Here is a 21,968-nt window from a genome sequence, read left to right on the forward strand (position 1 = left end):
TGAGAGAATGACAGTCAAAAAGGCAAATAACATCTTAGTATCATGATACAAACAGCTTTAACTCTGAGGAACCCTCAAAGGGTGTTAGGGAATATCAATCTCTGAACTACCCTTTAAGAACCAATGCTGTGAAGTTAAATACACAGTATGTTTTATAACTATATTATTACTTGCTTAAGAACAAAATTTCAAAAATCTGCTTATTTTCACTGATTGAATTATAGTTCATATACTTAGATTTTACTGTATCTCTTTAAACTGAAATTTCTTAGAAACCATTTATCAACAATAAAGCTTCCAAAAAAATAAATAAAATAAAGCTTCCAACAGAAACAAGTCAGCAAAAACACTAAAGAATCAGAAGTGAAGGCATCTACCCTCACTACAGAACAAACAAGTACAAATAACGTGATGCCATTTTATATCTAAAGTAGTTAGAATTTAAAATTAGGGGAGTAGAAGTTCAAGCACATTCTGATATTTCCTTACCAATGCCAACATATTGAATAAGAAATCAATTATATATTTATAACCTTTACCCGCAAGTATCAGAAGTCAGTAAGAAATTGAATATTATTTGTATTACCTCCCTTCATGTTTTTTATACAAAAATATAGCTTTTTATCTGGTTAAATAATTACCACATAGTCACAGTAAACTTTGGAAACTGCAAAGTGAAAAAAAAATTTTTAAATTTTACTTGAACTTAGGAGAAAACAAAATTCAAGTGAATTGAAGGAATCACTGAATTTCAGATAAGTATTTCTTCAAAATAAGAAAGCTCCTAAAAGATTCCTCCTTTAAAAAAAAAGAGAAAAAGAAAAAAAATCTAAGGACGGTATTTAAAGGTTGGTATTGTGCTTTATTATCTGTTTCAAAATGGGTTTAGCTATAATTTTCAAGGTTAAAATATCTAGGTAGGCGGGAGGATATAGCTCAGTGGTGGAGTGCATGCTTAACATGCATGAGGTCTTGGGTTCAATCCCCAGTACATCCATTAAAATAAATACATAATTACCTACTCCCTACCACCACCACCACCAAATAAATAAATAAATAAAATCCCAAGGTAAATTGTCTCATAAAATCAACTGATGGACTGATACATAAACAACAACAAAAAAATTTTTTAAAGGCAGTTTGAAACTTAAACCTAGATCTTTAAGGTGATTCTGAAGAAATATGAAAAGGAAAAAGATCATCTCAAAGCCATGTGTATGCTAGAAAAGTTATATTTCAATGGAGTAGGGGGATCATTTCTAGGGGAATGAATTTGCTTTTTTTTCCCCCCCAAGTTTTAATCATTTAATTAACACCTTCAAAGGAAACTCACACAAAGCTTTTTCATGTGTCTCATTCCAGCTTTGGGGCAGAGATGTGTTTGTATAGACATATCAAAGACTCAAAAAACATATATATACTTCTCTTTCTAACATATTTATGGGTGAGATTGTCAGGAAGAATCAGACAGGAACAATCTGGGTGTAGCAAGTCCATTAATCACGAGTCATGCGAGCTCCAATCATCATGTTCTATCCTGCCCTCCAAAAGGAGGAACAAGAAGGATTAGCCTACCTGACAAAGAGTTTGGTTTTACTGTTTCAAAAAGTACTGTTTCTTGCCTTCTATCAATCCCTCATAAATCACACTATATTTTAGTTCCCTTCACATCCAAATCATTATTTCTCATTCAGTGCCCCCTACCACCTTTTCCAGGTTTTTAATTGGTTTTTTTTTCCTGTTGATCAGAAGAAATATACTTAAAATAACTATACTTCTGGGCTCTTGATCACATAATATGTTTAATGCTAATTACTTTCTTCTTGAGCACTCTTATTTCCTATTCTAACCTGGACAGACTGCATTCTGGGTCTACCAAACTGGGATTAGATCTCGATTCTGAGCTGGTTCTGTTTCTTTTATTCTTATGACTTCATTCCTAGATTCTTTATTTCATTGAATACACTATCAATTAAATTTTTCAGAAAGTACGTCTGAATGTGGTCCACAGATCAGCCACAACAGCATCAACCTAGAATTTGTTAGAAATGTACCTTCTCTGGAAACGAAAAGACTGTTTAAGAGACATTTGCATCCCCATGTTCACAACAGCATTATTTACAATGGTCAAATCATGGAAACAATCTAAGTGTCCATCAATATGTTGAATGGATAAAGAAGTTGTGGAATATATATATTTTGGGTATTACTCAGTTGAAAAAGGGAAGAAATCTTGCCAATTGTGACAACACGGATAGACACTGAGGGCATTGTACTAAGTGAAATAAATCAGACAGAGAAAGTCAAATATCATATGATCTCACTTGTAAGTAGAATCTAAAAAACAAACAAAAATCCAGTGAAACACAGAAAAAGAGATCAGATTTGTGGTTACCAGAGGCAGGGGGTAGAAGAAGTAACTGGATGAAGGTGGTCAAAAGGTACAAACTTCCAACTGTAAGATAAATAAGTACTAGGCATATAATATACAACATGATGCCTAGAGTTAACACTGCTGTATGATAGATATGAAAGTTAACAAAGTAAATTGTGAATTTTCATCACAAAGGAAAAAATTTTTTTTCTTTTTCTGTATCTGAGATGATGGATGTTAACTAAACATATTATGGTTACCATTTCATGATACATGCAAATCAAAGCATTAAGCCGTACACCTTAAAACTTATATAGTGCTGCATGTCAATCATATCTCAATAAAACTGCAGGGATAAAAAGGAAGTGTAAATTCTCAGAACCAACCCCAGATCTACTGAATTAGAATGGGGGGGGGGGCAGCAGCCATTTCTGTTTTAAGAAACCCTCCAGGTGATTGTAGTGTAACCTAAAGTTTGATAACCATTAGTCTAGAAGTTATACTGGACCCCACTTGTCTAGGTTCTTAACTTGTTTGCAAATGAAAAATCTTTTTTCTCAGTGTCATTCAGAACCTAAGTAAGTAGAGGCTCAACACAACATAAGGACTAAGTACTCCAACTAAGGAACAATGAGAAACAATGAAGTAACACACGTATTATCCTTATTGGGAATCTTCTTCCAATCACTGGCACTTGAAAAAAAAGAAAGTACAGATTGATTGATTGATTTGTCTTGCTTTGAGCTACTTTTGAGTGTAAAACCAGTATTTTATTGAAAGGAGAATCAAGTAGGTGAGTGTGTTGGGTCAATTTCCAAATTCCACCTCACAAATAATTTTTTAAACTACTTTCTTATTTCCCCAAGGAAGAATAAAGAACTCCTCTCTCCCATTTCTTTAAAGCTGCACTGGTCCAAACCCATTAGTTATATGTAGTTAGTAGTTAGCAAATTAACTGTGGCTAATCCAAATTACAATGTGCTTACAAGTGCAAAACACAATCAGATTTCAAAGATTTGTGCCAAAAATGGTAAAATAGTTCATCAATAATATTGGACTGATTACATGTAGAAATAATATATTAGGTTAAATAAAATGTGATTTAAAAGAGTCAATTTCACCTCATTCTTTCCTCTCTTTTACAAAAGGCTACAAGAAAATTTAGAATAACATGTGGCTCACATAATACTTCATGTTCTGAGTCTCAGTGAGGAGGGACTACTGAGAAGTGCTCAGTGCACCAGAAGACCCCACTGAGTGAGGAATTACAGCACCTGGGATCCAAACACACCTGTGCCTTTTAACAACTCATCAGCGAAAACTTGGCGGAATTTCACTGTTCAAATAATGCTCTTCTGTGGTAAATCTTTATCCAAGTATGAAACGTTTACCGAACTCTTACTATATAAATCAACTTAGGCATGCTGAGGGAAGATATTTAAATGTGGGTAAAAGGCTGGACATGAAGGGCCAGGAAAGGCAGCAACAAATGATCCACCAATATGAAGCAATGATTAGGATCCCAATCAGCCCACAAAGCTCCAGAGAGAGAGTAGCTGATTTTAGTCCTGTTTTTGGCTACAAACTCATGTTTGTAGAATACACCACATTATGAGCTCGGCCTCCCCAAGGCAGAAGCTAGAATCAGTCTCCCAACCTCTCCTGCAGCTAGAGTGCAGGCGTGTGACCAAGGCTTCCCAAATTAGACACACTGCATGAAATCTGGACTCAGAAGGGAGCAACATGAAGTAGCAGGCACCACAACCTCCATTTTCTGGTAACAGTGGAGGACTATGGCAGAAATGGAGCAGAATGGCATAAATCCCAATGACAGACAACGGTAGGACAAGGACCTGTTCCAGGGGTGTGGCTGAATGTCTCCGACAGAGCAGACAACAATGTGACCTAACTCCTATTCCTGGCTGTGTAGCCTTTAGGACCCATTCTCTGGCCCTCCCATAAATTCCCTGAGCTAACCACTATCCTTTAGTCAATTCTTCTTCTGAGTAAACTAAGGGGAAGAGGGTGAATGTTGCCCAGTACTTCTAACTAAAAACCAAAATTCATGGATACAGAAAAAACACAAGTTGAAAATTTTAAGAGTATTTACCTTGGAAGAAGAAGATATTCACAGAGGTGTACTAGAGATTTGAACTGCATCTGTGCCGTTATGTCTTAAAAGAAAAGGCAAAAATGGCAAACTGCCAACATAGTGGGAATATTTGTTATAAATATTTGTCTGGATAGTTTTCAAATGTCTCAAAAGCAACTGGGGCCCTAGGTAGGAATAGCACTAATGAGAAGAAGAGGAAGAAAACAGAAACAGCAGCTGTTATTTACTTACTGAGGGCTGACTATGTGCCAGGGAGTGTAGTCAGGACTTACTATTTTACATAATTCTCAAAGTAACTTGCTCTTGAGGACCTCGTTCCTCATTCTCAGCAATTCTACGTTGTAGTGAAGGGTTAGGGACTCACTGTCCCAGCAAAGAGGGAATGTGCAGCAGCAAAAAGAAAAAAAGGAAGACGGACAGACGCTGGGATGACAAATAAGGAAGAATTGCACTTTGATCCGCTGAAGGCTTGGGATCTTTACTTCTAGCAACAAAGGAGCAAGTGCTGAGAAATCCCCTTCCCCAAAGCACCCTTCATTTAGCAGAGCCAGACTGATCCCACTGAGTCAGAAGCCTCAGTTCCAGCCCTGTAGAAGTGCAGAGAAGAAACAAGCAATTCTATGGGTGCCAAGTGAAACCAACTCAACATGAGAGGGTCTTCTCTTTGGCATACACATTTAACTCCATGTGAATGCTTTAGAATGTAACCCAACTCAAGAAAGCTCTTGAAAGTGAAGTTCCAAATGAACTCCCTTCACCTAGCTCAGGCAGACCTATAAACAACAGGAAACTTAAGCCTTCCTAGTATTGTACAAACTGTTAAGGTATTTACATGAGAGCTCTTCCTTTTGCCTTAAAAAGGTGCCTATCTTAGACATATGCTACTGTGATACTGTGATATAATGAAAAATAAATTTTTAGTCTTTGTCTTTAATTCCTGGTCAGAGCTCCTAAAACCTTGGTAATTTCCTAAGTGATAATATAGGTGCTAAGAACATACTGTAATCTAATGAGGCGACTCTTGGTGGGCTCCTGGATGGGGTGTGGTCACCACGAAGACCAAGCCATAATTAGAACCTGGTACTTTCAGCACCAACCACCATTCTCTGGAGAGGGAAGAGGGGTTAGAAATTGACTTACTAATCAATCACACCTATGTGATGTAGCATCCATAAAAATCCCAAGAGTATGGGGTTCAGGGTTGGTGAATACATCCATGTACTGGGAGGGTAGTGCGCCCCAACTCCATGTAGACAGAAGCTCCTGTGCTCAGGACCCTTCAGAATCCTGCCCTATGTATCTCTTTATCTTGCTGTTCATCCGTATCCTTTATCATTTCCTTTATTATATAATAAACTGCTAAACATGTTTCCCTGAATTCTGTGAGCTGTTCTAGCAAATCATCAAACTCAAGGAGAGGTAGTAAGAACCCCAATTTACAGCCAGTTAGTCAGAAGTACACATGACAACCTGGGACTTGCGACTGGTGTCTAAAGTAGGGGGCAGTCTTGTGAGACCAATCCCTTAGCTTGTGGGATCTGATGCTAACTCTTAAGCAGACAGTGTCAGAACTGAGTTGAATTATAGGTCAGCCAGCTGACTGAAAAACTGGCTGTTGTGGGAAAAAACACATACATTTGGTAGCCAGAAGTTTGCGTGTGGTAGTAGCAGAGGGTAAAGGAACACAGTGAGTTTTATTCAGATAGTTACTCTTCTAATTAACCTCTGACATAGAACTGTCTCCCATCAGTTCACTAAACTTTTCTAAGGATGTAACTGTTACATTAAATCCAAAAACTGATGTGCTGCTTCTAGGCTGGATGGATGAGAAAGTCATGGGGACAGAACAAACTCTCTGGGATGGTGACAAATGGTTTTTTAAAAATAAAGCAATCTAATTTTAAATCACCTCTGCCTTCAAGGTAACAAATTGTTTTGAAATTTCAAACAACATTAATATAAGCATTTTTTCATTCTTACCAAAAGGGTTAGACTGAAAACACTATGGGGCAAAGAGCCCTTTAACACCTGAGTTGAGAAGACAGGTCTGTTCAGCTCCACATTTCAGTGCATGCGTCACTTCTCTAGTCTCATCCTTTCACTCAGTGTACTCTAGTTACACAGCCTTTTTGCAGTTTTTCAAATAAGCAAGCTCTCACCTTGGGGCTTTCTGATTTGGAATGCTCTTTCCTCAGATAATCACATAGCTCATTCACCAACTCTCTATGGTCTTAACTTAAATGTCACCCACATATTAAGGCTTACCCTGGCCACCCCCATCTGATTTGTTTTTTCCCTTTGCATTTCACACTATATAACAAGTTTTTTTTAATCTTATGTATCATCTATACCCTCCCAGCTATAATGTATGTGCCACAAGATCAGTGAGTTTTCTGTCCTGTTCAATGCTATACTCAAGCATCTAGCAAAGGGGTTTACACATCAACACAGACATATGGAGATGTCTGGAATAAGGAAGAAGAGGTTACGGATCAATGCTCTATATGTTCAAATCAAAATATTCCCAAGCAACACTTTTTGGTTTTATTATAAAAGTAACTCATGTTTAATTTAAAAAACAAAAAAAACTTAAGCTCTCCTCCTTCGTATCCCACTCCCCATTCCAATTACTACTTTGGGCTTTATTACTACTATTTAAGGATTACTACATTCTACATATGTTAAAAGCCAGTACTAAACTGAAAATATTAAACACTCTACTCTGTCAATATGCATAGATCTACCTCTTTCTTCTGGCTGCATAGGACAATACACTACAATTATACCATTATTTGCCATTTCCCTTACTGAAAGAGTGACTTGTTTCTAATGTTACTACTACGAGCAATGCAGCAGTGAATATTCTTACATACACACGTATCTGTCAACACAAATGCAAGGCCAAAGGTATGCATTCTTAAATACTTGACAAGTATTGCCAAATTCATTTCTAGTGTATTGCTAAATACACTAATTTATCCTTTCATACCCTTGCTGCTCTGGGTAAAAACTTTATAAATGTTTTTTTATTTAATAAATATGATATTTCACTTTAAAGTTTACACTTCCATAATCACCAGTCACATGAAGCATCTTTTGATATGCTATTTATATCCTCTGTTTCTTTTTCCACTATAGTATTTTTTTCTGGTTTGTAAGTTCCTTGTGTATTAGGAGTACTAGCCAGGAGCACAGGCTCAAGATAAGACAGCTTGGGTGCAAATGCTAGTTACTGGAAGATGACTTAACCTCTCTATGCCTCATGTGCTACTTTTAGTACAGAAACCTATAAAAGAGATCAAGAAGCCAGCATGTGTATAAAATAATTTTGTAACTGCTAGGCCTATATTTGAGACTGATATCACTCAGAAAAAAAATGTTTTTTCAAAGTCTTATTTAACGTTGTATCTTTAGCCATATATTTATTAATATTGTCTGGTTTATGATATTGATAGCTTTAGGTTTATAAAAATTGTCAATTTTCAAGCAGCGGGTATAGCTCAAGTGGTAGAGCCCATACTCAGCATGCACAAGGTCCTTTGTTCAATCCCCAGTACCTCCGCTAAAATAAAAATAAACAAATAAACCTAATTACCTCCCCAACCCCTGACCAGAAAAAAAAAAAAGGATGCCTGGAATCCCAGATGCCTTAAAAAATTTTTTTTCAAGTAAGTAACATTAATTAGTATCAATCTTCAATCTTTATTTAAATTCAATCTAGAAAGTCAACTTCTAGAAAAAACTAAATCCCATCTGGCTTAAGCCAGTTATCAATAAAAATAAATTTGCTTTAAGAACTTCAAAAATTTATGAAAAGGGAAGAAAGACTAGTCTCAAGAAAGGTAAGCAAGGCTTAACTACCCTTTGGTTCAAGAAAGGTTGGCTAAAAGGTCATCTTTAATTTTAAATAAAGGGGGAAAAAACTACTCTTGCACATATCATATACCACAAACTATATCTTGGCAACTTGTACAGTAGAAATTTGTGGTTTTTAGGACTACAGAATAAGGCCTCAAGTAGGAAATTTTTTTAAAAAAGAACAAATGAATTCTCTACACAAATAACTTGAATTAAAACTGACAACCTGTATGTGGGGAACAGAATCACACATAAAAAGTACCCTAACAAGGTGGTCAAAATGTAGATCCATAGAAAAAAATACGTATCATTCTTGTCAAAAGAGCACTGATAACTATTATTGAATTATTATATCGCTTGCTGATCAAGTTAACATTCCATGAGCTGTAAATATAGTAATTTTTATGCAAGGATTCCCTGAGACCTGAAAATTATTTCAAAGATACTTTCAGGGTAAAAAAAAGATTGGGAAAGCTATCTCAGAGTTTACTTTCTTCCTTAGGAAGGCTTTCCACAACCTAAAACTACAAAAATCTTCTATACTGCCTTTTAACAGTTTCATTGTTTTGTTTTTATCTGACTCTTCAACCCATTTGAACCTTAGTTGTATTATGTGAGGTACCTGACTTTATTTCCAAAAAAGGAGCAGATTGCCTTACTTCACTAACAGAATAATATCCTTTGTCCACTGATCAGCAGAGCCACCCTTATCCTACACCTGGTATCTACTCATAACATAGGCAGACACACGAGCCTGTATCTATTTTAAAGTCTTTGGTCAACTCCCAGTCCACAGGTCCCAAGAGTCCCCACGGGAGCCTTCTGCTCTTTGGAATCTCCACTTCTCAGATTAGGAACCCTGAAAACTGTTTCACCTTCCCCAAAAGTTTTCTCCTACATGAATCCTGTCATCTGATTGTTTGCATCCTCTCTTAGAGCAATTTCTCAGATTTAGTGGTTTTTTTTGATGGTATTTGTTTTTTCTAGCTCTGGTAGGAAAAAAAATTTTTTTAAAGTATCTTTTCAGTCACTCAGAATGGGAAAATATGAATACATGTGAGCCTACCATATTGTACTTATCTCATTGGTTTATTATTATATTTATATTTCTTCTTTCATTTACACGAGGTTTGGGGAAGATGATGATGTTAATAGGTGATTTCAATTAGCCATCTTGAACATAAAGTCTTAAACTACACTTTAAACTCAAATCCCAAACTATTTTAATCTAATGGAAAAGAAGGTCCAAGCTGTAAATAACAGCAGAATAATTTCTTGAACCGAAAAGTCAGCCTTCTCTTATTTACCTTTCCTGTACCCTTCCTTCCTTACCAAGACTGGAATAAATGACTGCATCCCTTCATGTGCCAGATACTTTCTTGTTATCTCATTCAGTCTCACTAAACAGTATTAACTCTATTGACAGATGGAAAAACTAGAGCTAAAAAGATTAAGATCATGTTAACAAATAAAAGCTCAAGTCAGATTTAAACCCAGGAATTTGCAACTCCAAAGCCCTTCCAATTTTCCCACCTACATTCCTAAGGGGCAAAGGGGCCAAGACTTCTATCTCAACAAACACATCTCTTCAGGCTCCTGCCTCTCCATCATGTTCCACTTCCTTTCCTATACTCTTGGTGGAAAAGTCATCGAGGGCAAAATGAAATGCAACCACAACAGACAGTAGCAAGAAAGCAGCAATTTAACTGGGGACATTTACTTTCACACAAGGACCCCGTAAAGAGAAAAATTTGTACCTTCTCAGCAAATATATTAGTTTCTCCTTTTTCAGTAAGCTTATTATCAATTAGTAGCATTTCTTAAGGCTTATAAATATCAAATGCAGGCCTAGAAATCTACAGGTGACCTGAGTCATGGAACCATAAAACTGAAGATGACTAAAATATGACAGCCTTTCCAGTTTAAAAAAAAAGTTCTAGGTGGGAGGATATAGAGCAAGTGGTAGAGAGCATGCTTAGCATACACAAGGTTCTGGGTTCAATCCCCAGCACCTCCTCCAAAAATAAATAAGTAAATAAGCCTAATTACCTCCCCTCTCAGAGAAAAACTACACACAAAAAAATTTAAATAAAATTTTAAAAGTTCCAAATATCATGCTTTTTAGTAATGAGCTAAGACCAGCCTTTCTATGTTCTTGATCTCCTCTGGGTGACACAGACAGAAGGGAAGCTTCAGTCACACAGAGCTATAACACATCAAAATCCAGTCCCAGAAGACCCCAATTTCTATACTGTTCAATTCTGCAAAGCAAGAGGCAAGTATCTGTGGTCTTTTCAGTTTACAACAGTTGCAAATATTATTAGTGTTAACTATGAAAGCCCTTGTGTTAAATAAAATGTTTCAAAAACCCCTAGAATACTCCCTAGTGAGAATAACCTCTAACCATCTGTATACAGATGTGATGCTCTACTAACCAAAATTCTGATGGCAAATAAAGTCTATTAAATAGGATGCACCTCAACATTTCCCTTTTACCTGAACCTGCTGTGGCTGTTGAACCTGTATCTGCTGTTCTTGCTGGGTTTGTGGCTGAACACTGGTAGTGACCGGACAGGCAAGTTCAAGCAAAGATCCGGCCACTTCGGTGCTGTCAGTGTAAATGCAGTTCCCACCCTGTTGGTACACCATAGTAGTGGTAGCCGTCTGCTGGAACTCCTGAAGGGCTTCTGGCCCCTTGGAGGCTAGTGAGTCCAGAAATTCCTTCATCCTGTGTTGCGGGACAGACCGCGCCTTCACTCGGATGTATTCTTCAAAGGAGATGGTGTTCTCCAGAGAATTATTCATATTGCAGAGTCCTTAGGGTTCCTAGAAATAAATGGACAGAACTCAAAATTATGCCATTGTTTTTACATCTTGAAATGCACAGAGCAATCACTCTTACACCATAGTGGAATATTCAAGGCAGCTGTGCATATCTGGAATCCAAAGTAGAATTTCATTAAACAACATTATTTTTTCAGTTAATGGCATCTGAAAATTGTTTCCATAAACATTTCTTAAATCAAACTATCACACTGAAAACAAAAAACAAAAGCATGCGTCACAATACTGGATGAAACGGGCTGAAAATACACTCTCCACCCAGCTCTAGGCCAATTCCATCTTCTCCACAGAGCCAAGCACTGGACAATAAAAGTCACATGCAAACACTGCTCTGTGACCATCGCAGAGAGGACTACCAAGGAAGCTAGGAGCAGGTATTCCTACTGACATGTTCTATTTCCACTGCCAACTATGTCCTACAGCAAAGGGACAGGTATGCGTCACCTAGCTGTGGCAAAACCCTAGAGACAAAGCATGTGTTCTTCATCTCCCACCAGAAACACTAAAAATCCCATTTGCCATATTCTGCTCACATTCTTCTGTAGCACAGTTTACTAGTTAAGAGCAGATTTGAGCCAGCCTTCCTGGGTTCATATCCCAGCTCGATCTCTCCTTAGTTGTGTAATCCTACACAAGTCAGTTAACTTTAGTTTTGTCTATAAAATGGGAATTAAAATAGTATTTACTTCACAAAGTTGACATGAGAATTAAATATATGTAAAGCACTTAGAAAAGCACCTGACATATAGACAGTGCCATAGAAATAGTAACTAATATTATTAAAATTGGGGGAATGAGTTGAATAGTACATTAAATAACTAGGTCATTACTAACATTCGGAAATCAATTCTGCAAATTTTTCATCTCGGTATTTACCTTAAGAATTAATCAGCAGGGATGGACAGCAGCTCTCAGTTAACTAGGGGACAACCATGCAATCTATCTATGAACTGCTGAGTACTCTGTCACTGCTGCTTTCATACCATTCTCTCTTGACCAGTACCACCTCCAGAACAAAAGCAATGGCAGAATATGAGAGTAAAGAAAACAAAGTCAATCTCTTTGCCAGAAAAAGACTCAGTCAATCTCAAATGTCTGGGAAAGTGATTTGTTTCCTTGAGCCATCAGGCTAGAAATGTTAGTCTCTCTTTCACTGTCTATGTTAACAGATAAAAGGTGTGTGGGTATTCATCTCATATCTTCCATCTGGCTCTAAACTCTGGTAGACAGGGCTGTGTCCTGGTCCTCTCTGAATGGCTGACACATATAGGTACTTTGTGTATATCTGTTGCACTTGGAATTCAATGTGGAACAAGGATTATGACCCTGTTCCTGTAACAACTATAATTCACAACCATAAATGGTATGCTTTTCCCTAATAAATGGTTAGTCTACACCTTGGGAGGAAAAAAAACTCTATTTATCCAGGGCAAGAGTGAGACCAAAGGAAAAACAAGATCCTTACTGTTAATTTACTGACACTGGCAATATTTCTGTGGGGCACTTTGTAAGTATAGTATACAAATTATATTTGGGCACTTTCAAGCACAGACCGAGCAATAAATCTTTCATAATGATGCCCATAATATACTGCAAATACATTTCACCAAAAATAAGGAACACTACATATACCTCACCCTGTCTAAAATCAAAATTCCTATGCTACTACTCTCAGGAGTGCCTATACTTCTCAGGGACCTTACGCACAAGAGACTATGGAGGACACAAATACAGGTCAGGGGAGTGCAAGGTGAAACTGTCACTGATGGTCTCTAGTCTTCTGAAATTTAACTCTTGTTTGTCCTTTTCTAGCCTCTCTTCTAACCATCTCCCTTGCCCAATTCTCCCTTCTCTTTGCTGCAAGGGCTTTCAGTTATCTTTCTTAGAGCAGAAACTTAGAAGGTCTGCTATGGGACCTCAAGACTAAACTATCAATGATACTCATGGCACAAAGAGCAGGAGGAGCAACAAGGCCAAGCACTTCATCCTTCTGTTACATATTCAGAGCAGGTCACTCCAGTGTAGGTGACCCACAGTCACCACACTGGCACAGAATGTGTCAAAGCTTCCTTTTGATAAAAGCATCACAATTGAAATTTCCTTCTTAAGAAGGCATCTCTCATAATACAGACCAACAACATTACAAAGTTCAAAATATGTGACCCTAATATCCAATTACATATACCCTTCTGCTCGAAAAGGGACAAAGGAAAGACTATGTGAATAGTCATTAACCAGTTCGCTACCATGCTGGTACACATTTCAGTTTTTCACCTCCATTACAGAAGAAAAGCAGAAAGCAACTGGAATTTATACTTCCTCAAATATATTTTCTTCAACAATTAGTTGCATTCACATAAAATACTTAAGACACTGCTTGAATTTCGAAGACTGTGCTAGAATCATAGCTACTGTATCAAACACTGCAAATTAAGTTTACAGAACTGAAAAACCTTCACACAAATACTACTCAGTTGTCCACAGAATCTTCCTCATGACCTTACTTTCCTTCACTCTTTCAAGTTTCAGTAATGAAGGAGGCTTAAGCCTCATCTGAAGTCTGATAATAAATATATAGCAGAATTACACCAACTTTTCTTCCTAGCAACAAGCTTTCTTCACTTTTCAGTATAAAATTCCACCTACTTTTTGCTTTTTTTTTGGGGGGGGTCTTTGTTTTTTTGGGGGGGAGGAGAGTAAAAGGAATACATCTGTTTTCTTAGGAAAATTGTTCAAATAGTATAGGAAGGTATAAAAGAAAAAGTTAAAAACAGCTGAGTATGCTTTGACTCCTGGTTCTCAATCTACCAATTTTAAACACTTTAGCCAAGGTAAGTATAGAGCATTTAAATCACCTTTCTCTCCTGTGGAGAAAAGGACACCATCCTACAATGCTGGTGGGAATACAGTTTGGTGCAGTCACTGTAGAAAACAGTATGGAGATTTCTCAAAAGACTAGGAATAGACTTACCACATGACCCAGTAATCCCACTCCTGGGCATATATCCAGAAGGAACCCTACTTCAAAAAGACACTTGCACCCCAATGTTCATAGCAGCACTATTTACAATAGCCAAGACATGGAAACAGCCTAAATGTCCATCAACAGATGACTGGATAAAGATGTGGTGTATTCCATTGTGTATACAACTGGATAAAGATGTGGTGTATTCCATTGTATACACAATGGAATACTACTCAGCCATAAAAACTGACAACATAACACCATTTGCAGCAACATGGATGTTCCTGGAGAATGTCCTTCTAAGTGAAGTCAGCCAGAGAGAGAAAGAAAAACACCATATGAGATCGCTCATATGTGGAATCTAAAAAAAGAACATAAACACAAAACAGAAACAGACTCATAGACATAGAATACAAACTTGTGGTTGCCAAGGGGGAGGGGGTTGGGAAGGGATAGACTGGGAGTTCAAAATTTGTAGATACTGACAGGCATATGTAGAATAGATAAACAAGATTATACTGCATAGCACAGGGAAATATATACAAGATCTTGTGGTAGCTCACAGTGAAAAAAAATGTGACAAGGAATATATATATGTTCATGTATAACTGAAAAATTGTGCTCTACACTGGAATTTGACACAATATTGTAAAATGACTAAAACTCAATAAAAAAAGTTTTAAAAAATAATAATTAAAAAATAATTACCTTCCTCTCACTAACCCTTGCTCAGTCTTATTTTAATTTTTGTCATGACCATTTTCATAGCTGTAAATCTCTACTCGTAGACTTATTAATTTTACAGTATTTCTGGACTTCCCACCATGTAAGATAAGGTAATTAAACTTCCATGCCCTCTATTCTTGACAAGAATTTAGCTGAGTACAGCTCCTGTTTAACCTTTTAGTTTTAAAACACAGCATTTCATATCAAATCAAACTTTTTAAATAATCAAGGTCCCAACAATAAAAACCATACTGCTCCAAATAAATCCTATCAGTCAGTACTTCTAGAAAACTACCTTCAAAAAAGCCACTACAAGAATAGTCCAAATATAAATTTATTTCCTGAGCAGAAGGGCAAGTAAGAATGGAATAAAAGCTTGGAAAAGTATCTTCTATAAAACCTCAAAGTTCAGTATTAAAGTTTTCATCAAAAAAAGGAAAAGACCAACATCTTGAAGTAGAAAAAATTCTATAAAACTTAGAAAATGTTGATAAAGGTTCATACATAGGTTCTTTATGTTCTCTACTGTGAAAATTTTTGAAATATCCTATTATAAAATCACCTTTTGGTTTGTAGCTAGCCATATGTTTTAAGCAGTTTTGACTCCAAAATATAAAACCCTCTGCAGTGCTCCAAGCTGAGAGTCTACTGCTGGCTCTAAGCAGAAGCCACTGCTTCCCAATTCCTATTGCTTTTTTCTTTCACTAAGCCCTCAGGAGATTCTTCACTGACTCTGTAAAGTCCACAGGATCATTTGAGAAACACTAAATGAGAGGAAGCTAAAAAATATTAACAAATAATGGATTCAATGGAGTACTTAAAAAACATATATATAATAGAAAAAGTCAATCTGAAAGAACATTCCAATCTGCTCATTTATACAGACTAAAACACACATGGCTTCATTTCTTGTCCTTTTAACCTGCTCACTTGGCAGTATCTACCAGACTGACACATCCCAATAATGAAAGTACACTAAGTCAGCATTTGACCTGACACAAAAGTGCTGCTTAGAAGAGGGGAAAGCCAAAAAGCTTCAGATATACATTTAAATATTTCAGACTAGTCAGTGAGTAAAGAAAAACGCTGAGAAAAATTAAACAAATTCTTAATAGTGGTAATGGTTTTTTCCTTTGCTTTTATGCTCAGAAAAAGTTCTCCTTTACCATAAAGTCATTCATCTACAGACTTTAAATTTACAGTGTAATTTTTTATACAATGCTTTGATCTAGTTAGAATTTATTTTGCATAGTGTGAGGTAAAGGCCTAATACTATTTTTTCCAAAGACCAAACAAATTGTCCCTTTACCATTTACTGAATTATTGAAATTCCTTTGTTCACTGATTTAAAATGCCACTGTGATTATATACCAAATACATATAAAGAAGGTCTGCTTCTAAGCTTTTTGTGTATGATTCCAGAGATCTTTCTGTAACACGGTTTCTTAAAAAAATAAAAAAAGATTCCCATCCCTCCTCCCACCAAAACGTTTGGCTTAAAATTTTAAAATTTAATGGCACAGAAATACATTATGTGCAAAAAGGGAGCCAATACAATTTTATTTATTTATCCCCGTATGGTTTAGTTGTGTACATAAGAAAAAAAAACTGGCAAAAATTGCATTTAAATGCTAACAGCAGTTATGCCTGGATGGTGTAAAATCACAGTAAGACTTAAATTTCCTCCTGTTTAATACACTCCTGTATTCTCCACAATTTGTATTAAACCAAAAAGACAGTTAAAAAGTAACACTTTTTGCACAGCAGTTATACCACAAAACAGTAACAGATACATTAACAATTATGGTTGATCACAGTTTGATTTTTCCGTCAAAATCTGAAACTCTTAAATACAAACAAAACTATCAAGCACCAGAAGCTTGCATAATAATGGAGACTGTTAACTTCAAGATGTTAACTTTCAAGATACACAATGCTAAGCCTTGGTAACAAGAGAAATAAAAATGGATAAACTTAACGAAACTACTCTCTATAACCCTAAAACAAACAATATTCTTAATTAGCTCCAAGTCAAAGACTTGGTGAGAGCAATAAATAAACTGATTAACTAGAATACTTCTGGAAAACATGAATTGGGAGTTGAGCACTCCCAATTTCTGGAGTCAGAAATGGAGGGGAAAACACTCTGGGGCTCACTGGGGTGGAGGAGTCTGTAAACAAGCATTTGCTTCTGAATACTTTAAGTATAGCTGCTTTGCAAAACAATAAACAGGTAAACCAACCCCTCAACAACAGACTCAGGAAATTTTCACTACAACACACATATTGTCAATGGTATTTCCCCTGTAGTTCCTTCTACTGGAGCTTAGCACAGTGCCTGACACAAAGCAGACCCGAGATATATCAATGTTATCATTATTCTAATTATTTTATCACTAGTACGTAAGATGGTACTATAGACAAAACGTTAGTCCAAAGCAACAATCTATTACATTTCAGTTTGCTAATTTCTTTCTTCTATTTAGGTACTAAAGGAAGGTCTAAGTACTCAGGGGAATTACCCCTTCTAGGGTCCTCTCAAATCTCTGATACTCTTCCTGGCTCCTCATGCAGCTCTGCAGAGTGGGTCTTGAACATGTGATGGATTAAGAGAAGACACCAGGAGCAGTCTCAGAGCCCAGCCTCTTCCTGGTTACCCAACAGTCATGATTTTGGGCCCCTTTCAAGGCTCACATCTATTAGCAATGAATCCTCATAGCTTAGTTCTGGTTTGAAGAACACATTTGTGTGAAAAAAGAATCAATATCCATTTTAAGAAGCTGCAGCCACATCTGTCCTAATTAACTTAAGGAGTCATTTCAAAGGAGATTAGGAGACATATTTCTATTCTTAAAGATACTAACCCTCTTTCTGGAGTTGTTTTATTTCTCTTCACTAAGCCTAAAAAGTACAAGTTTTGTTTCATGCATTTTTGTAACCTGGAATGACCGGCTCAAAGAATGATTTGGCTTATAATGGTGTCTCTGCTTTCTTGGGTTTAGAGTGCATAATTTTAATACTTACCTAGTTATTTTGTATTTGTTCAAAGTATTAACTACTTTTACAAAATTTTCTGGAGGTTAAAAAAAAGATACTAACCCACTACAGGGTTTGTGATAGTAATTATCCCACTGGAACATTCATCTGCCCCATACCTTCACCAGACAGAGGAATCCCTGATGTAGGGGCATTTTTACCATGGTTCTAGTTCTGGACAACATACTTTCAACTAGGAACTTTTCTAATTCACATTCCTACCAACGACTGATGGGCTGTAAACTGGTACAACTGTTTGCATTATCTGGTGGAACTAAAAACATCCATTCCATATGACCCAGCAACTCTATCCCTAGATGTATATGACACACACATATACAAAGGTACTTACACAATAATGTTCATAGTAGCATTCTTACTAGCCCCAAACTGGAAAGATTCTAGATGTCTATCAGTAATAGAATGAAAAAATAAATTATGGTATGTTCATCCTGCAGAATACTATATAGAAACAAGGATGAATGAACACCATGTGGATGAATTTCACAAGCACAAAGCTAAAAGAAAACATAAGATACATTATGGCTCCATTTATATAAAATTCAAAATTAAATAAAATTACATTGTTGAGGGGAACAAGGTACTAAAAAGAAAAACAAAAAATACAATTATCACAGAAGTCAGAACAGCAATAGGGGTTGTGAAGCTGTGACCAGGATGGGCTCCATGAAGGGTTCAGAAGTGCTGGCACTGTTCTAGTTCTTGAAGAGGTGCTAGCTACACAGTGGTTCACTTTATAATTTTTCATTAAACAGTATACAGATCAGTTGAATTAATATAGATAGATATTTTACATACACACACACACACACACACACAAACTCTCTGACACAGCCTACCAGCTCTTTCTACAGTTTTGCCCCAGCCTAAAGTGTGAAACCAAAGAACCATTCTTTTCCTCTTTCCAGAAAAGCAAGGGGTTAATCTATTATTTCTTCCTGCAGCCACAATTAGAAATCACAATCCAGTGTGACACTTAGGGAAAAACTAACGAAGCACTTAACTGAAACCTGGAAAGGACTTTTAACATCTGGAACAAAATGCAGGAACCTATATACAAAGTAACTGAAAAGAACAGGTGTTCATGTAACATCTCATTCTGAGGCTGAGAAATAAGACCATTACAGATAAAGTGACCATTTAAAAAACAGACAAGAAACACGGCATATCAAAGACAAATTTGCACTTGATTAAGTTAAAAGAAGACAGGCAAGCTTGAATGAAGAAATCCCTTCTGAAAGATTCTGAAGCTGTCATGATAGAAGACAGCCACACCCAGAGCTCCTAACTTTGGTTACCTTTTTGGAGCAATTCAAATTTACAAGAAAATTCAAACACTATTTGATCTTTCCTTTAAAATGGCAACATAAGCTGAAAGGAGATGTGGAAAGGCAGAGGTTCATGAAGACATACACAAATTATTCATCACAGAGGACTGGAAGTAGGACATCTTTTAATAGGTAAATCTTAATAATAAGCTTATGAAAAAATTTTTGTACAGACACCAATTTGAAAGGCAGATCTCAAACTTAATGGTTAAAAACAAAGATATTCCAGAAAAAGCAGGTTTAAATGGTATATATTAAAAATTTCAGTGTATTCTAGATTAACCTGACTGCTTGTCTTTGAACCATTTGGGTCCTTAGAAAAACTGATGTCTTGTCATGCTAAAACCTCTAAGTTGCACTGACTTATATTCTAAGAGAGAAAAACTGTTCAAGCAGCAAACCAGCCGGATTCAAAGATGCAATTGTCCCACATATTCAATTTTCCAGCACCTAGCAGTTTCTGGCAGACAGCACCCAGAATGATTGGCAGGATGTGTAATGTTTCAGTATTACCAGGGGAAAAAAAACTGCACACGTATTTCCAGCATATGAACGATTTTAACTCACCAGTCACCATGTTGCATGTATTTCTGCTGCTTGTCCTGAGTTCTTAAGACTTGTAACATTCTGAAGAAGATAGAACAAAGAAGTTCCTTCCACCCTCAGCCTCTTTTTTAAGTTTTAACTTTGTTCTTAAAATAATACAGAATATTAGGAAAAAGTACCCCATCATTATCAATTTTATTGATTTTGTTAGTTTCTTTTGGTTTCTTTTTCCTTCAACTTAATGAAGCAAAAGTGTAAAATATAAACTAGCAGATGTTTTGTCTTAGGAAAAAGAAGTGCACATTTCTCTAGGACAAACCTAGAACTCCCCTGGCATCAGAACGCAGTGCTGGGATTTCAAGGCGGGGGTGGCGTGGGGGGCGGGGAGCTGAAACGGATTGAAATCCTCCATCAAAAGTGAGACATAGGCAGATTTTAGGAATTTCTGCTGGAGAACTTTGGATTTACAAAACAAGAAAAGATTCTCAGGTTGTTCAATTTTGCTTCGGCAACTTTTTGGCTGAGCAATAGCGGGCCCTTAACATAACAGAATACAAGTAAGCCCCTCCCACTCACATAGAGGGAAAGGCTGCGTTTAAGGATTTAAAGTGTCATTTTAAAGCTTGGGTGGTTCCACAGCGTCCGAAGAAGTGGATCTCATTCCGGAGCGCACAGAGGTGACGTGTAGGAATTGTGCTCAAGTAGAATTACTTTCTAATGACAAGAAAACAGGTACCACTGAAGGGCCTTCTAGGATCTGCCTTCCCTCTCTAGCACAAAGCATCAAAACAAGGTGAGTAAAGTCGAGGGGGTTCGCCGCTCTCATAAACCAACAGGGATCAGTTTCAGAATCAGGACAGCAACCTCCCAAGCACCCACCCTGCACAAGGGCCTCGGCACACCGCATTCTTAGAGATCCAGCAATCTCGCCCGCTTCGCAAAGAAGCAGGGCCGCAAGGCAGACCGCAAAGCTGGTTGGTTTTTCCCTAGGCCTAGGCCCCGGCGGTCCGGGGACGTCACCTGAGCAGGAAGGGCCCAACCCGCAACCTTCTACACACTGCGAGGCGCCCGCCCGCCAGCCGCCCCTCCCCGCAGCAGAGGTGTCCCGCGCGCCCTCGCAGCGGTGCCGCCACCCAACAGTAGGGCGCGCGCGCCCGCCCGCCCGCGACCCCCGGCTTCGGGGCGCGCGCCCCAGAAAGCTGCTCTGGCCCACGGGCTGCAGCTCCAGGAACCGAGATATCCGGGCCGGGGACGCGCACGTCAGCGGCCACGCGCACCGGGAGGGCCGCACAGCGCGCGCGCCCCCGAACGTATAAACAGGCCCAGTCGCGCGCGAGCACCGGCGCGCGTTCGCGCGCCGCGCCCACCCGAATCCCCGACCCGCCCCTCCCCCACCCAGGGGCGGGGGCGCGCGAGCCCAGGGACGTTCTCGGCTCCGGAGCCGCCCCGAGGTCTCCTGGGCCCAGCGGCAGCGGCCCGCCCGCCCCCGCCCGCCGTTGTGTGGGGTGGGCCCGCTGTCTCAGGGCCGCAACCTCGCCGCATCCCTGCCCCCACTGGAGCCCTCACCCGGCGACGTCGCCGCCGCCGCCGCCGCCGCCGCCGTTCTACCCGCTGGCCCCGCCGCACCACTCGGGGCCCCGGTTCTGCCGTCGCCGCTCCAAGACCGACAGGATTTTCCCCTCACAGCTCCCTGGGCGCCATCTTACATTCAACCCTCCCAGCCAATGGGTGCTGAATACCTCTCTCGCGATAATTGAAGCATCGAATCCCGCGAGAGTTGATGCTACCTCCTGGCCAGACTTAAAGGGAACGCTTCTGCCGAACCTAGGGCTGCAATAGCGAAGAGAAGAGCCCGGGGGGTGGGGCAGAGCGCCCCGCCCTCAGACTCCCCTCCATGTGGGGCGGAGCCAGGGCTGGAGTTCGGCCTAGCCAAGGAGCCTGGGCAAGCCAGGACTCCAAGCTCGCTCTCTGGACCCTGCTGCTGTCTTCCCGGGCCTCCTTGGGTCGCGCAGCCTGACGCGGTGCGGAGCCCGGCCTCTTACTTAAGGTGGCCCCCCAAAACCCCTGACCTAATCCCAGCGCCTCCAGCTGCACCCTACCTTGGAAGCCCCTGCTCACTCTACTCCAGGAGTCCCTAGCATGTGAGACCCACCCCTC

General features: G+C 38.7%; 1 protein-coding gene and 1 non-coding gene across 5 annotated transcripts in view; both read right to left on the bottom strand.

Moving 5' to 3' along the window:
- Positions 1 to 21,537, bottom strand: part of QRICH1 (glutamine rich 1) — a 41,006-nt gene extending 19,469 nt beyond the window's left edge. The window contains exons 1-3 of one of the 4 annotated variants that reach the window (XM_072941246.1): positions 20,691 to 20,994; positions 19,833 to 19,892; positions 10,842 to 11,171 (exon numbers count right to left, since the gene is read on the bottom strand). In XM_072941246.1, coding sequence (XP_072797347.1) covers positions 10,842 to 11,150 — 309 coding nt within the window. In that variant the 5' untranslated portion in view covers positions 11,151 to 11,171; positions 19,833 to 19,892; positions 20,691 to 20,994. Of the gene's footprint in view, positions 1 to 10,841; positions 11,174 to 19,832; positions 19,893 to 20,387; positions 20,995 to 21,377 lie in introns of those variants that run through there. The other 3 variants (XM_072941248.1, XM_072941245.1, XM_072941249.1) reach the window with 3 other exon arrangements.
- Positions 1,463 to 1,582, bottom strand: LOC116284068 (U8 small nucleolar RNA). Its single transcript, XR_004193852.1, has one exon. It is a non-coding gene; the product is annotated as a U8 small nucleolar RNA (small nucleolar RNA).
- Positions 21,538 to 21,968: the final 431 nt, after the last annotated feature.

Source organism: Vicugna pacos, chromosome 17, assembly GCF_048564905.1.
Source record: "Vicugna pacos chromosome 17, VicPac4, whole genome shotgun sequence".
NCBI classification, from domain to species: Eukaryota; Metazoa; Chordata; class Mammalia; order Artiodactyla; family Camelidae; genus Vicugna; species Vicugna pacos.